This window comes from Hypanus sabinus, chromosome 24 (genome assembly GCF_030144855.1).
Source record: "Hypanus sabinus isolate sHypSab1 chromosome 24, sHypSab1.hap1, whole genome shotgun sequence".
NCBI lineage: Eukaryota > Metazoa > Chordata > Chondrichthyes > Myliobatiformes > Dasyatidae > Hypanus > Hypanus sabinus.
Genome location: NC_082729.1, coordinates 10,604,244 through 10,622,420, shown reverse-complemented (window position 1 = coordinate 10,622,420; position 18,177 = coordinate 10,604,244). Strand labels below are relative to the sequence as shown.

The window sequence follows — 18,177 nt, the reverse complement described above, 5'->3', positions numbered from 1 at the left end:
CGCAAAAAGTAATGAAATAGGGTTTAAATGAAGATGAGTTATTAAATATCTATTAGAAATTACTTATAAGCAACTCAGGATTATCTTTTGATATGGCTCCTAAACTGAAACAGAAGAAAACTACTACTTCGAAGACGGCGCAAATCGGCGGGGAAAAAGGCCTAGCCGCCTTGGCGAAGCCTCGGACTCAAGTTGGATCTCCTTCCAACCAAGTGCATGGCATTTCTGATGATGCGGGAAAAGAAGTTGCAGCAATGTCAGCGGTCTCTAAGAAGAAACGGCATGCGCGAAAGTATGCATGAACAGATATTAACAAAACTACAAACCTCAGCTACGGCTGGAAGTGAAAGTGGAAGTGGATCGGAAGTAGAAACAGACTCTTTGGGAAATTCAGAGGAAGACGAGGAAAAGAAAGAAGAGATTAAAGGAGACATAAAAGATATCCTGATGTATATAACGAATGAATTAAAAGTTATAAAAACAGATATGACGAATGAATTTAAAGCTATAAGAACAGATATAAGAAGGATGCAGAATACACTTGATAATGTGGTGGAAAAACAAAAGAAGATGGATAATAAAGTTAAAGAGATGGAAGTAAAAATAGAAGAAAACACGGAAAGAATAGATAAGGTAGAATACGATAATCTTGCCTGGACAACAGAAAGAAAACGGATGTTGGAAAAAATGGATGCACTTGAGAACTTTAGTAGACGAAATAATATTAAAATTGTTGGTCTTATGGAAGATACAGAGGGAGAAAATCCGATAAAGTTCTTTCAAGAATGGATTCCGAAAATGAAAGAAGGAAGTCAAGTAATTGAAATTGAAAGAGCACACAGAGCTTTAAGACCAAGATCTCAACAAGATCAAAATCTGAGATCAATTTTGATAAAATGTTTAAGGTACCAAGATAAAGAAATGATCTTGAAGGCAGCTACTCAAGGTGCTAAAAAGAGAAATGGGCCGTTGATAATAGAAGGGAAAAGAGTTTTTTTTTATCCAGACATAAGCTACGATCTGTTGAAGAGGCAGAAGGAATTTAATCCAGTGAAAAAATCTTTATGGGAAAAGGGCTATAAATTTTTATTGAGCTATTCAGCAAAATTGATAATTTTCCTAGTTAATGGAGAAAGAAGATTCTTCATTGATTACCGGAAAGTGGAGAAATTTGTACAAGAATTACCTGATTGAGTACAAGAGCAAGGATGTCCTTTTGCATTTGTACAGGGCCCTGGTGAGACCACACCTGGAATATTGTGTACAGTTTCGGTCTCCAGGTTTAAGGAAGGACATTCTGGCAATTGAGGAAGTGCAGCGTAGATTCACTAAGTTGATTCCTGGGATGGCAGGGCTGTCTTACGCAGAGAGATTGGAGAGATTAGGCTTGTACACGCTGGAATTGAGGAGATTGAGAGGGGATCTGATTGAAACGTTTAAGATAATTAAAGGATTTGATAGGATTGAGGCAGGAAATATGTTCCAGATGTTGGGAGAGTCCAGTACCAGAGGGCATGGATTGAGAATAAGAGGTCAGTTATTTAAAACAGAGTTGAGGAAGAGCTTCTTCTCCCAGAGAGTTGTGGAGGTGTGGAATGCACTGCCTCGGAAGACGGTGGAGGCCAATTCTCTGGATGCTTTCAAGAAGGAGCTAGATAGATATCTGATGGATAGGGGAATCAAGGGATATGGGGACAAGGCAGGGACTGGGTATTGATAGTGAATGATCAGCCATGATAGAATGGCGGTGCAGACTGGAGGGGCCGAATGGTCTACTTCTGCACCTATTGTCTATTGTCTATTGTCTGATGCCCATGAAGAGGACAAATCATAGAAATGAAATGGACTAATGATGAAAACTGAAACAAGGTTGGACTTGATGGAAAAGAGATAAGAGATGGATAAGAGAGAAAAAAATGGTTGAGGAGTATTAATTGGGAGTAGAGACATTAATTTTTTTTCTTTATTAATATATTTTCTTCTTTTTTTTTGCGGGGGAGCTGGAGGAGCTCCTGATCGATGGCTGCGAGTTTCGCGTGTACAATCATGGCGATTGCCATGACCCGTAAAATGGGGGGGGGGGGGGTAATGTTGTGTTCTTTTTATACGCAACATTAGTGGGGGGGTATTTTGTTTTTTTTTCTTATATATTAGTTATCTTTCTTCTATTTTTCTTCTTCTTTGCCTGGATGGTTGGGGAGAAACTCATAGCAACATGGAGAATTTTAAAGAATTCCCAAGGTACTATGAATGATTAATTTACTTAATTTTTTAAGTTTTAATGTTAATGGAATTAATGGACCTGTGAAAAGAAAAAGAGTTTTAACATATGTTAAGAAAATGAAAGGAGATATAGCTTTCTTACAAGAAACATATTTAACAGAAACAGAACACAAGAAATTAAAGAGAGATTGGGTTGGAAACGTCATTGCAGCTTCATTTAATTCAAAATCGAGAGGAGTTGCAATTCTGGTTAATAAATTTTTACCAATTAAAATACAAAATGTAATAATTGATTCTGGGGGAAGATATGTGATTATACATTGTCAAATTTTTTCAGAATTATGGACTTTTATGAACATTTATGCACCAGATGAAAATGATGCAAAATTCATACAAGAAGTTTTTTTGAACTTGGCTGATGCACATGATAAAATATTAATAGGTGAGATTTTAATTTTTGTTTAGATCCAGTTCTGGATAGATCAACTAAAGGTGCTATAAAATCAAAAGTAATAAAACTAACTTTATCATTAATGAAAGATTTAAACTTGATTGATATATGGAGAAGAATTAATCCAAGAGAAAGAGATTATTCAATTTTACTCAGACATAAAACTTACTCAAGGATTGATTTTTTTATTATCAAAAAATATTCAAGATAGAGTGAAAAGTGTGGAATATAAAGCAAGAATATTGTCAAATCATTCCCCCTTGATAATGATAATGATGGATAAGGAGGAATCGATTTACAGATGGAGATTTAATTCAACTCTATTAAAATGTCAAGATTTTTGTGATTTTATGAAAAAACAAATTCAATTTTTTTGGATACAAATCTACAATCAGTTGAGGATAAAATTGTATAATGGGAAGTGATGAAAGCATATTTAAGGGGTCAGAATATAAGTTATACATCTAAAATTAAAAAGGAATACGCAGCAGAAATAGATCAATTGGAAAAAGATATTATAAAGTTAGAAAAAGAATCTCAAAGATATATGACTGAAGAAAAACAAAGACAACCTGTTAATAAAAAACTACAATATAATACACTTCAGACATATCGTACAGGGAAAGTAATTATGAGAACTAAACCGAAATATTATGAATTAGGTGAAAGATCGCATAAAATTCTTGCTTGGCAGTTGAAATCAGAACAGGTTTCTAAAACAATAAATGCAATTAGAACAAGTGTAAATAAGGTTACTTATAAGCCTTTACTGAACTATATCAATCAGAATCACAAAATAAGATTGCTGAGATAGATAAATTTTTATCACAAATAACCCTTCCAAAACTAAATTTGGAAGAACAGAAAGGATTAGATATGCCCTTTATATTAAAAGAGTTTGAAGAAGCTTTAGGATCACTTCAGAGTAATAAATCCCCAGGAGAAGATGGTTTTCCTCCTGAGTTTTATAAAAAATTTAAAGATTTATTAATTCCTCCTTTTATGGAATTAATATACCAAGTGGAAAGAATGCATAAACTTCCGCAATCTTTTTTAACAGCGATCATAACTGTATTGCCAAAAAAAGATAGAGACCCTTTAAAACCAACATCATATAGGCCTATTTCTTTGTTGAATACAGATTATAAAATACTAGCAATAATTTTATCTAATAGAATATCTAAATATTTACCAAAATTAATACATATGGATCAAACAGGTTTTATTAAAAATAGACAATCAATGGATAATATAACTCGGTTACTTAGTATAATTCATTTGGCACAAAAAAGAGAGGAAATGAGTGTGGCTGTTGCTTTGGATGCAGAAAAAGCATCTGATAGATTGGAATGGGATTTTTTATTTAAGGTATTGGAAAAATATGAGTTAGGAAAATCTTTTTACAATGGATTAAAACTTTAAATACTAATCCTCAAGCTAAAGTAGTTACAAATGGTCAGATTTCAACACCATTTTGCTTAACGAGGTCAACTAGACAAGGCTGCCCATTATCACCTGCTTTATTTGTATTGGCAACAGAACCATTAGCAGAACTAATTAGAACAGATCCAGATATTGGGGGCTTTAGAGTAAATCAAGAAGAATATAAGACTAATTTATTTGCTGATGATGTTTTGATTTATTTAACAAACCCATTGCAATCCTTGCAAAGATTATCTTTTAGATTGGAAGAATTTGGGAAAGTATCAGGCTATAAAGTAAATTGGGATAAAAGTGAAATTTTGCCCCTCACCAAAGGAAATTATAATTAATGTCGATTAGCAACTCAATTTCGATGGTCAATGAATGGGATAAAATATTTAGGTATTAGAGTTGATAATGATGTAAAAAATTTATATAAACAAAACTATTTGCCATTATTAAAAAAAGAGAATCTTGATAAATGGATGATGTTACCAGTAACATTAATAGGTAGAGTTAATGCTGTAAAAATGAATATATTTCCTAGATTGCAATATTTATTTCAAAATTTACCAATACAATTACCTCAGAAGTTTTTTCAAGAACTGAATAAATATGTAAGGAAATTTCTTTGGAAAGGTAAGATGTCAAGAATATCATTGGAAAATTGACATGTAAATTTGATTTAGGAGGGTTACAACTTCCAAATTTTAAGAATTATTATAAAGCAAATCAACTTAGATTTATTGCGTCTTTTTTTGATGAAGAAAAATCGGCATAGATTAAAATAGAATTAGATAAGATAGGAGAAAATATACCAGAGGATTTTATATATAAATGGGAATCCAAATGGATACGGGAAAAAAAAGAATTCCTATATTAAGACACTTGATTGATTTATGGAATAAGGTAAATATGGACGATGAGATAAAGAAATCTTTATTAGCAAAAAGAACTTTAATTCAAAATAGGCTTATTCCTTTTAAAATGGATAATAAACTTTTACATAATTAGTTCCAAAAGGGGATTAAATATATAGGTGATTGTTTTGAAGGAGGTATATTGATGTCATTTGATCAATTAAAAAATAAATATAAAATATCAAATAACACTCTTTTCTGTTATTTTCAATTAAAAGCCTATTTATGAGAAAAGCTAGGTCAAACAATGTTGATGCCAAAACCTAGTGAAGTAGAAATATTAATTCAGAAAGGAAAAATTAAAAAATTTACATCTTGTATGAATAATTTGATTCAAAAGCAAACAATTAAGTTAGGAATGCATAAATCAAGACAAAAATGGGTATCTGATCTGAATGTTAAAATTGATGGAAAAAACTGGTCAAGATTATGTTTTGATAGTATGAGAAATACAATAAATGTTTGACTTAGATTAATACAATATAATTTTTTACATCAGTTATATATAACACCACAGAAAATAAATAGATTAAATTCAAATATGTCTGACCAATGTTTTCGATGTAATCAAGAAATTGGTACTTTTTTACATTCTACTTGGTCTTGTTTTAAAATTCAACCATTTTGGATAAATTTAAGACTATTATTGGAACAAATTATTGGAGTACAAATCCCAAATAGTCCACTGTTATTTTTATTAGGAGACATTGAAGGGACAATACCGAAACTCAAATTGAACAAATATCAGAAAAAATTTATAAAAATTGCATTGGCAGTAGCCAAAAAAGTTATCGCAGTTAGTTGGAAATCTGATTTATATTTAACAATGGATCGTTGGAATAATGAAATACATAGTTGTATTCCATTTGAAAAAATTACGTATGATCTAAGAAATGAATATGATATATTTTTGAAAATTTGGCTCCCATACTTACAAAAGATAGGATTAAATACACAGGTCCTTTGAAGATAAAATTATAGTAATTGGGGAAAGTAAAAATAAATATCAGAATTATTTTGAACTCCATGGAGCATGTGGGGATCCTCCGATATCCAGGCAATCTTTCTCTTCTTTCTTTAGATAAGGGTTAAGGGGAGGGGGGAGGGTCAATATTATTTTTCTTAATATTTTATTATCACATTTATTCCTTGTAATTTCTAAAATGTAATAAATAAAAAAAAGACATGTTGAGGGTGTTTACAGATCAGTTGCACAGAGTACAGGAAAGGTATGCTCCTGTTAGTAGGAAAGAAGGGGATGGAAAGGTAATAGAACCTTGGATATCCAGTGAGGCGATTAATTTAGTCAAAAAGGAAAAGTATGTTAAGATTCGAAAGTTAGAATCAAAAGGAGCACATGAGTATGAAGAAGACAGAAAAGAACTAAAGAAGGGAATTAGGAAAGCCAGAAGGGGCCATGAGAAGTCCTTGGCGAGTGGGATTAAGGTGAATCCAAGGCATTCTATACATTCATCAAGAGCAAGAGGATCACTAGGGAGAGGGTGGGACCTCTCAAGGAAAAAGGGGGGAGCATTTGCTTGGATGTGGAGAATGTGAGTGAGGTACTTAATGAGTATTTTGCTTCAGTATTTACCAAGGAAAACAATATGGAGGACCAGGAGATCATTGCTGTGTGTATAAATATATTAAGGTGTTTATAGAGGTCAGAGAGGAGGAAGTGTTGGGCCTTTTAAAGAGTACTAAGGTGCAAATCTCCCCAGGGCCTGATGGGATTCAACCCAGGTTATTGAAGGAGGCAAGAGACAAGATTGCTGGGGCCTTGACCAGTATCTTTGCATCCTCTTTAGCCACAGGTGAGGTCCTGGAGGACTGGCAAGTGGCTAATGTTGTACCTCTATTTAAGGAGGGAACAAGGGAAAATCCTGGAAACTATAGACCGGTGAGTTTCACATCAGTTGTAGGGAAATTAGAACCTTAGAACATTACAGCACAGAAACAGGCCTTTTGGCCCTCCTTGGCTGTGCTGAACCATTTTTCTGCCTAGTCCCACTGACCTGCTCCTAGAGAAAATTCTTAGGGGTAGGATATATGAGCATTTGGAAACCCATGACCTAATTAGGGAGAGCCAGCAATACTTTGTGCGGTGCAGGTTGAGTCTTACTAACTTGACTGAATTTTTTGACACAGTGATGAGAGAAATAGATGAGGGTTGGACAGTGGATGTAGTCTGCATGGATTTTAGTAAGGTATTTGACAAAATCCCTCATGGAAGGCTTATCTGGAAGATTAAGATGCATGGGGTCAACTGTTCTTTGGCTGTTTGGAGTCACAACTGGCTTGTGCATTTAAGAGGGTAGTGGTTGAAGGGACTTATTCAAGCTGGAGGTCTGTAATTAGTGGAGTTCCACAGGGATCTGTGCTGGGACCTCTGTTGTTTGCAATGTATATACCTGACCTGGATGAAAATGTAAGTTTGCAGATGATACCAAGATTGGTGGAGTTGTTTATCATGCAGGAGACCGGCAAAGAATAGAGCGCAATATAGATCAGTTGCAGATATGGGCAGAGAAATGGCAGATGGCATTTAACCCAGATAAATGTGAGGTGATGCACCTCGGTAGGGCAAATGCAAGGAGACAGCACTGTGTTAAGGGCAAGATCCTTAACAGTGTTGCTGAGCAGAGAAAGCTTTGGATCCATGTTCATAGCTGCTTGAAAGTGGCTACATAGGTCATAAGGTGATTAAGAAGGTTTAGGGAATGCTTCCTTTTATTAGTCGAGGCATCAAGTTCAGGGGTCAAGAGGTTATGTTGCAACTTCATAAAGCTCCCTGGTTAGGCCGTATCTGGAGTATTGCACACAGTTCTGGTCACCCACTATTGAGGTTTTGGAGAGGATGCTGCCTGGTATAGAGGGCATGTGCTATCACAGGAGAATAGATAAACAGGTTGTTTTCTCTGGAGTGGTGAAGGCTGAGGAGAGATCTGATCGAGATTTGTAAGATTATGAGAAGCACAGATAGAGTAGACAGCAAGTATTGTTTAATACCAGAGGGCATGCATTGAAGGTAAGGGGGGTATGATCAAGGGGGATGTGAGGGGTAGGTTTTTTACTTAGAGAGTGGTGGATACCTGGTACGGTGGTAGAGGCAAATACATTTGAGGCTTTTAAGAGGTGTTTAGATTGGCACATAAATCTGAGGAAAACGGAGGGATATGGACATTATGTAGGTAGGAGAGATTAGAGGGGGTGTTTTTGATATTTTTTTATTTTTAGCTGGTTTGAAACAACATTGTGGGCTGAATGGCCTGTTTCTATGTGTCCTCTTCTATGTTCTCTGTGGCTGTCTATGGGAAGGTGAATCTTGGTTGTATTCTGCTTATGTACTTTGACAGTAAATATACTTTGACTTTTTTTTAACCAACAGCAAACTTAGTAAATTATTGCACCTGGCTCACTCATCTAAACCTTTGACCTTAGCTGTAGTTTTGGCTGAAATCGAAGTACTGATTGCACTGATTAGACTGCAGCCATCTTGAAATGGATCCTCTAGCATCTACCCTTTGTTAATCAATCCTCAGCAAATACACTCAATATGTTCTAACTATCGGCTGCACCACAGCAATCAGTGAGACTCCTTAGACAACACTTTCCAATTCAACAAACTCCAGCACTGGGGTTCCCAACCTGGAGCCCACAGACCCCTTGCTTAATGGTAGGGGTCCAGGGCATAAAAAATGGTTAGGAACACCTTGTTGGATCTCTCTTTATTTTCTGATCCCTGGGGTTCTTCAGGAATAACGCACAGTCTTAATTCCAAGATTTCAGTTTATTTTCAGAGTACAAAGAAAGATACAAATACTAAGTAAACTAAATAGAGAGCTGAGAAACGATGCTGAGTGGTGTATAGACAAAGGAATAAAGATGGAGCTTCTGAAAAAGCTATCACTTTTATAGATAAGATGAGAGAAATTCATTTGATTGTAATAAATTACTTAATTGGCTACATAATTAAAACAATTACATCACGTGGGTAATGCACTGTGCTGATACATAGCCAACGAAAAATGAGAAAGGTGATCAACTGTTAGGTTAGCTGCTATACCGCTTTCTGCCAGTGAGTGTGAAAAATAAATGAGTTTGTTAAAAAGTACAAATCTTATAAAAAGTATGAATTTAAAAAAAGACAACACTTGGAGTATTGTCAACAGTTTTGAGCCCCATATCTCCAAAAAAATGTGCTCTCATTGGAGAGAATCCAGAGGAGGTTCAGGAGGATGATTCTGGGAATGAAGGGGTTAACATATGAGGAACATTTGGCAGCTTTGGGCCTGTACTGACTGGAATTTAGAATACGGGTGGGTGACCTCATTGAAACCTACTGAATGTTGAAAGGTCTCAATAAGATTAATGTGAAGAGGATGTTTCCTTTGGTAAAGGTATCCAGAACTAGAGGGCACAGCCTCAACATTGAGGGGGCAACCCTTTAAAGCAGAGGTAAGGAGGAATTTTTTTAGCCAGAGTGGAGTGAATATGTGTAATGCTGTGCCACAGACAGCTGTGGGGAGCAAGACCATAGGTATAATTAAAGCGAAAATTGATAGTTTCCTGATAGGTCAGGGCATCAAAGGTTATGGTGAGAAGGCAGGTGTATGGGGTTGAGTGGGATCTGGGATCAGCCATGATGGAATGGCAGAGCAGGCTCGATGAGCTGAACGGCCTAATTCTGCTCCTAAGTCTTATGGTTTCCAACACCTTACTCTAGCAGCTAGAAGTACTATATAAGGGAGCAAAACCATGAGAATCCCTCCAACTTGAAATTCCCGTCCTAGTCACACACTATCATGACATGGAAATATATCACCAGTCCTTCACCGTCGTTGGGTCAAAATCCTGGGCACTCCTTCCTCAACATCATTGTGGGTAAACCCACACCTCAAAGGCTGCAGCGGCTCCCCACCACCTTCTTGTGGGATGGACAATTAAATGCTGGGTCACCCTGCAAAGCCACATCCTTTCAGTGAGGAAAAAATAGTTGATGTCATTATCATACTTAACCCTTCTATGAGCCAAGGCAATGGAGAGCACTTCAGTTTGCAACTTATTTTCTTCTTGTACAAAATAGATACAAGAAAGAAAACCTGGTACTGTTTATTCACACAGCTGAAATGTGTTATTCATGTCTGCAGTTTTTGTCTAGGTCAATACCTAATTTTATTTTACCAAGAATTTGCTGTAGTAAATTAGTCAATTTCTAATTTTTCTGGTGTACTCAATTTGGATTCTTAAATACTTTCTAAAATTGAATGTTTTTGGGAATGTGTGTACTGTTGTTTTGTGTAAAACATGAAATATTCTCCAATAATATCATGTATCCTAACAAATGTATCAAGTCTTGCCTGACAAGCAACTTGGATTTGCTCCAATTTAAGTGCTATCACAAAGAAAGAATGGCAACAGACACCATTTCATTAGCTCTTCACTCAATGCTGGAACTTCTAGATAGCAAAGGATGCCCTTGATCGATTACAGCTCTGCATTCAGTGTCATCATCCCCTCAGAATTAATCAGTAATTTTCAAGACACTTGGCCTCAATACCTCCTTGTGTAATTGGATCCTCCATTTCCTCACTTGCAGACCCCAGTCATTTTGGATTGGCAGCAGCATCTCCTCTACAGTCTCCATCAGCACAATGTTGTGTGTTTGGTCCCCTTTTGGACACTTTTAACTGGCACTGGACACTTATAACTTGTTTTTAACTGACATGTGGCTGTTGTGTTTTACTATTTATTGTTATGTTTATTATTTAGTGTTGCATTTGTTATGATTGCACTGCTCCTGGGAAATGCTGTCTCATTCTGCCCTGCAGAGCTGATGTACGGTTAGAATGACAATAAAGTTTTTGAATCTTGAATCTTTTCTACTCGCTTTACACTTTCAATCTCTCAGTCTTCCTTGACACTTTAATTGGCAAGAAATGGAGTCGATCAAGGGCTTGCGCCCCATCTCCAGGCTTCATGATCTTGAAGCTGTACATTTCTCAGTGAACACTCTCAGAGACAGCAAAGCCACAGATTGCTCAATTGGCTCAAAACCAAACAACCAAAATGTAGGTCACAGGGTCAAACAACCACATTTGAAATAAAAAAAGATGTGAAAGAAATAGTTTTCATGGACCGTCTGGAGGATGTCACACTTGGCCGTGTTGTTATCTGGCACTGTCAGCAAGACCAAGGAGCTGATTATTGACTTCAGGAGGATGACACCAGAGGTCCCTGAGTCATTCCTCATCAGAGGATCAGAAGTGCAGAGATTCAGTGTTATTATTTTGGAGGAGATGTCCTGGGCACAGCATGCAAGTGCAATTATGGAGAAAGGACGGTAGCACCTCTACTTCTTTATTTGTCATGACATCTAAAACTTGGACAAACTTCTGAAGGTGTGTAGTAGAGAGTATATTGATTGGCTGCATCATGGTCTGGTATGGAAACACCAATATACTTGAACAAAAAATCCTACCAAGAGTAGTGGATATGGCTCAGTCCATCACGGATAAAGCCTTCCCCACCATTGAGCACATCTATGCGGAGTGTTGTTGCAGGAAGACAGTATCCATCATCATGGATCCCCACAACCCAGGACATGTTCCCTTCTCACTGCTGCCATCAGGAAGAGGTACAGGAGCTCAGGACTCATCCCACCAGATTTAGGAACAGTTATTATGCCTCAACCATCATGCTCTGAACCAAAGGGAATAACTTCACTCAACTTCACTACCTCACCATTGAAATGCTCCCACAACCTCTGGACTCACTTTCAAGAACTCCTTCATCTCATGTTCTCCATTTATCGGTTATTGATTTATTACTATTATTTATTTCTTTTTGTATTTACATTTTGTTGTCTTTTACACACTGGTAAAACATCTAAGTTGGTGTGGTCTTCCATTGATTCTGTTATGGATTTATTGAGTATGGCCACAAGAAAATGAATCTCAAAGTACATATATTGTGACATACATGTACTTTGATAATATGTTTACTTTGAACTTTGAAATATTCATAGTTTGGGACTGCAAAGATTACCATTACACCCAGTAACCCAGCTCATCTCCACCAGTTTCATAAAGACATTTAAAATGCTAATGCAGTGCAGAATGTAATTAACACTATTATTTGTCTCGCAGGTTTTGCAGATAGACCCTGAAGCAACAGATGAAGAGCTGAAAAAGAGGTTCAGACAGGTAGAAACATCTGTTTGCCTTTCTAAAATCTAAGATAGCAACTGATCTTAGACACAGTCAATGCCAATTAAGCGTGAGAACAAAAATTGAAAATTCCAAAGATGTTATCATTTATATCCATAATGTTTTATCAAATCAATTTAGTTTTGCTTGAAAATTCTTGTTAAGTGAATACTTTTTCTGATGAAGTCCTATGTGTTTTACCTTGATTAGGGACTAGGTTAGGTATAATGTGTTGCATAATATTTGTTTCAGCCAGCATTCAAAACTAGCTAATAGAAGTTTAAAGCTTCTCCCTTCACCACCTCCAATTTCTGTGGCCCAGCTGGTAAAAGTAGACCCTTAGTGAAGCAGGCTCCCTGCCCAGCATGGGCATCAACCGGGGCTTCAGCAGTCCCTTCAGAAGGTGCATGTGTGGGACCACCAAAGGAAATCAAAGTTGGGCTGAACGTTGGCATCCCTCTGTGGGTAGAACCACGTGTTAATGTCAAAGGCTCGCAGATGAAGACTAGTTATATGGGTAAGGTACACGGACTGCCGGTGACTCTGAAACCAGCATGAGTCAACACCTTCAGCAGAAAATTAGTTTTTAAGAACCTAGGAAACTGAAAACATACAGAAAATATGTAACTGTGAGACACCATCATTATTGTTTCGTTTGTGGGAAGGCCAGTTATTCACTTAACAGGAATTGACGTTACTAATGCCTATTGTAAGAAACAGTACTACTTTGAAAATTTCTACGATTTTATTAAATTTAAAAACTAATCATGTTGAAGCAGTTGGCAATGCTGTTTTGGTTTGATTCACTGGGGCCATATCATGCACAAGACATAGCATTTCCTTTACCAGCCTATGAAAATCTACACCTTCTTTTTCCCAAATTTTCTCCCCTCCTCAAGGTGCTGACTCATGCTGGGGTATGGTTCTCTAAACTATGTGTCCGGTTTCTCACCCAAGTGGCCATTCTTCAGCTGTGGTCCTAGACAGTGAGTATCGTTAGGCTACCATCACCCAGCATCCACAATGTATATGTGTTGATCACAGAATAGTGATCAGTAGCAAGAACTCTGCCTGATTTTTCTTTCTCTTAAACCTTCAGAGTCTCAACACACTTATGATCTCCTGTAGTGCCATATTAAAATTGTAGCGAATTTGGTACGAGCAATGCTTCTAATACGGGACATTCTGGTCTTGCTGTTCAGTATTTTACCAAGCAGGATCAATTCTGGGTTTAATAATTTACCTGGTATAATTTCTGACACCTTATTGTAAGTTAACATTAGTGCAACACTTTATGCTCTGTCAACATGCATTGTACTGTGCACAATGTAGATATCTTTGCAGTCCTTGCATATTTAGGATCAGGGGTAAAATATTTTGGTCCTTAAGCAATTTCTGCCATTGACTTATATCATAGTTTTCTTGCAACCTAAATCCATATATTTATTATTATTCTAATCTCTTAACAATTCATTACTTTGAATGCTGTTAAGTAGATTTAAAATTAATAATTGGTTATGTGTCAATTTGTAACAAATTTCTATTATTTTTTGTATAGAAATGTTTCCTGATTTAATTCCTCAAAGTCCTGATCTAAATGCTTTTCCTGTGACCATCTGTATGTGTTTAAAAAAAAAATCATTCCATTTACTTTTTAAAAGTTTCCCTCTATTACTTGAAAGAAAATCATCAAATCTCTTTCTTTCTTACTTACTGCCTGTTAAGCTGCTGGCATTTAGGGCAGCTACGAAGGTCCTCCATCCCCGCCTGTTCTTGGTCACACACAGATGTAGAAGGATTCTTTGTTGCTGTTTCCATAACGAATTTTTTTGACCAGTTAGCATTGTTGGCCCTGAGCTGAACCCCTGAACCTTGAGGACTGGTGGACCACTTTTGGTCTGGCTTCTACCCTTTGACCTGTTTGGCACGGGTGACCCTACCAAGAAGCAAAACATGAAACCCTGACTCCAGCCAACATAGCCCTCCGGGTCAATGAGGAACACAAGAGTCTAAACCCCATGACAAGGTTGTGGTTCTATTCGAGGCAAATCACTTTGATATCTTGTAACTTCAGGAGCATTTAATGAAAGTTTGTGTAATTCTATAATTTAATTCTTGGAAGTAATCCTAGTAAGGTCAAGGTCAATGTATCTTTAGAGCAGAGGTTCCCAACCTTTTTCATGCCATCGACCGTAGGGGTTTGTGGGCAAGTCATAGAACTGAAATAGGCCCTTTGGCCCAGCTTGTCTGTGTTGTCCAAGGTGCCTTCATGAGCTAGTCCCATTCTCCTGCATTTGCTTCGTGTTCTCTAAACCTCTGGCAGGTCCTTCCATATCCCCACCACCCTCTGTATGGAAAAACATGTCTCTCAGGTTCCCTTTAAATCTTTCCCCTCTCATCTTAAACCCATGCCCTCTTCTTTTAAGCTCCTCTGCCGTGGGGTGGTTGTTGGGGGGAGGGGGGTAGGAACTACAGAGCATCCTCCCTACTGCTAATGTTTTTATACACCTCTATAAGATCTCAATCTCTCTTGCTCCAGGGAAAACATGTCTATCCAGCCTCTCTACCTATTTAACTAGAACTTTCCAAACCCATTAGTGTCTTTATGAATCTTCACTGTATCTTTTCCAACTTAAAAGGTGCCGTGGAAGAACTGGGCAGCTTGAGTATGCTGTACAGTACTGCCATCTATAATTCTTCTTACTTAAAGCCTGTTTATTTATTTATATACAGCACAGAATAGGCCTTCAAAGCCAGTTCCCCAATTTAATCCTAATCACTGGACAATTGATTAACCTACCAACCCTGTAGGTGTTTGGATTGTGGGAGGAAATCAGATCACCCAGAGGAAACTCATGCGATCACAGGGAGAATGTAGTAACTCCTTGCAGGCAGTGGTGGGAATTGAACCCAGATCCCCTGTATTGTAAACCATTGTGCTAACCACTGCGTTATCGTGCCGCCCCAAGTATAATGGCAAGTATAGAGGTAATGGAGCGAAAATTCATTGCAGTGTCTCTGGACTCTGCTCAGAGCTCACATCGGGTCCTTCTTATAGTATGGCAACTGTAATTGCACTATATTCCAGGTGTGGTCTCACCATGGTTTTGTACAGCCATAAATTGACCTCTCCACTCCTGGACTTGTTGCCTGATCTGATGGGGCAAGACTGTCATCTTCTTTCTTCACCACTTTGTGTAGCTGTTTTGCCTTTCCCAAGCTGTGGCACCCAGACCGCTTGTATTTTTCGGAGTCATCTCCATTAGGACACTCTAGAAGTGATCTAATGGGGATCTAAAATGGTGATATTTAACACTGCCTTTACAGTATATGAGTATCGTTTTTGCCCTCATCAATTAGGAGTAATCATTTTTGAATGCCTCTTGTCTTAATTGGCAAGGTGGAGTTGAGTTTACCAAAGGAAGTGTAAGGTGTTTCTTTCCTCTGCTAGCCTGCAGATCACACTTGGGCAAAGTGTAGAACCTGCTTAGCCCTCACTGTCACGTGAAGCCATTGGAGCAGCTGGTGGATGCTTCTGTGAGCAGCCGGTGCATATCACAAGTGATGTGGCCACTGACTCCAGGCAGACAATCTCTGAAGAGTATTGATAATGGCTGGAGTCACCCGTCTTGTAAAGACACTGCCCACAAGAAGGCAACAGCAAACCGCATCTGTAGAGCAATCATGGTAAAAGACCTGGATCGCCCATGTCATAATGATGATGATGACTTGTCTTCATGACATACAGGATCCTTATTTCCTGCTAATTCTGCCACGTTTCTAAGCAGACCTGAACTAGGGTTTGTTTAGCAGGCTTAATTCAATATGGGAAGTAGTTTGAAATCCTCAGATTTATAATGGTTGAAGCGTGGGAGGGAAAACAATGTTGTGTTCATCTTGAGGATGCAGTAAGGGGCAATTTTAATATTTAAGCTTTGTCACTGAAAACTCTGGATAAAGAAAATTTGCATTAAGAATTTGAAAATAGAAAGATTTGAAAGCTGAAGGGCAGAAAGGAGAAACTGTTGAGTATTTTTAAGTGTAATGCAGTTCATGAATTGAAATGTGTATTCTGTCCCCATGTGGAAGTTGCTGTGCTGGTGAATACTTTTAATTTAAGGTTGCCATACCTTTAATTATCACATATCCTGAATAATGTTCTTCCTTATTCCAGCTCTCAATCTTAGTCCACCCAGACAAAAATCAGGATGATGCTGAACGAGCACAGAAGGCTTTTGAAGGTAAGGAAACCCAGGTATGGCCAAGAAGAAGACTGTCAGCAATAGTACAGTTTATCATGGGTTTTTCTTGCATATGTGTGACATTAAAATGAACTTTGTCTCTCTCTCTCTCTCTCCCCCACCCCCCGGGGTAAACTTGATTAAATGTCACTTCAGATCATTAAGTAGAAACAGTGATCGGTTGGTCTGCCCCTTGATGTGGAAGTGTTTAAAGTTAAAGTCTGTCCTGAGCCTTATAGGCTCATTAGCCCAGTGCTTATGCCGGTTTCTGCAACGTGAAGTGACTGAGAGTATGAGTATGAGACTCCCCCCCCCCCCCCCCCCCCGGATAGGACGCCAGTCTTATCGCAAGGTTAACCCACAGCATTTTGCCAGTACCCATTTTTAGATAGGTGGACTGGAGCAAATGGTGGTTAAGTGCCTTGCCCAAGGACACAACACGCTGCCTCGGCTGGGGCTCAAACTCACGACCTTCAGATCACTAGTCCAACGCCTTGACCACTTAGCCACGTGCCACACTCAATGTGATACCTTTCTGTCCTTTAATGAGAGAGAGGGAGAGGGAGAGGAAGCCTGTGGCATGTCAAAGTACTAAGTTATGGACTACAGCTTCTGTTGGACTGCAGATCATGGGCTTGCTATTGCTAGGTGGGTTGTGGGCACTGACGCTCCCTGCTAGAACAAGTGGGGTGAGGTGGAGGGGGGAGAGTTGATGCTTTGCTGCTGCTTGAGGGTGTAGGAGGGGCTTTGTGGTTCTAATGTTTTTCTGTCATTCATTCTTTGGGGTTTTCTTCTGTTTTGTGGATGTCTGTGAGGGATAAGATTTTCAGGTTGTGTACAATAGACAATAGGTGCAGAAGTAGACCATTCGGCCCCTCGAGTCTGCACCGCCATTCTGAGATCATGGCTGATCATTCACTATCAATACCCAGTCCCTGCCTTGTCCCCATATCCCTTGATTCCCCTATCCATCAGATAGCTATCTAGCTCCTTCTTGAAAGCATCCAGAGAATTGGCCTCCACCGTCTTCCAAGGCAGTGCATTCCACACCTCCACAACTCTCTGGGAGAAGAAGTTTTTCCTCAACTCTGTTTTAAATAACTGACCTCTTATTCTCAATCCATGCCCTCTGGTACTGGACTCTCCCAATATCTGGAACATATTTCCTGCCTCAATCCTATCAAATCCTTTAATTATCTTAAACGTTTCAATCAGATCCCCTCTCAATCTCCTCAATTCCAGCGTGTACAAGCCCAATCTCTCCAATCTCTCTGCGTAAGACAGCCCTGCCATCCCAGGAATCAACCTAGTGAATCTACGCTGCACTTCCTCAATTGCCAGAATGTCCTTCCTTAAACCTGGAGACCGAAACTGTACACGATATTCCAGGTGTGGTCTCACCAGGGCTCTGTACAAATGCAAAAGGACATCCTTGCTCTTGTACTCAATTCCCCTTGTAATAAAGGCCAACATTCCATTTGCCCTCTTCACTGCCTGTTGCACTTGCTCATTCACCTTCATTGACTGGTGAACTAGGACTCCTAGGTCTCTTTGCATTTCTCCCTTACCTAACTCTACACCGTTCAGACAATACTCTGCCCTCTTGTTCCTGCTTCCAAAGTGGATAACTTCACATTTATAGTGGATAACTTCACTGTATACATTCTCTGATATTAAATGGAACCATTGCACCATTAGTTTGCCATTCATTT

The 18,177-nt window shown here is 38.3% G+C and overlaps 1 protein-coding gene across 1 annotated transcript in view; it reads left to right on the top strand.

Moving 5' to 3' along the window:
• dnajc8 (DnaJ (Hsp40) homolog, subfamily C, member 8) overlaps positions 1–18,177 on the top strand; it is a 66,650-nt gene that overhangs the window by 18,729 nt on the left and 29,744 nt on the right. The window contains exons 3-4 of the mRNA XM_059949257.1: positions 12,165–12,221; positions 16,399–16,465. Of these exons, the coding sequence (XP_059805240.1) occupies positions 12,165–12,221; positions 16,399–16,465 (124 nt within the window). The remainder of the gene's footprint in view (positions 1–12,164; positions 12,222–16,398; positions 16,466–18,177) is intronic.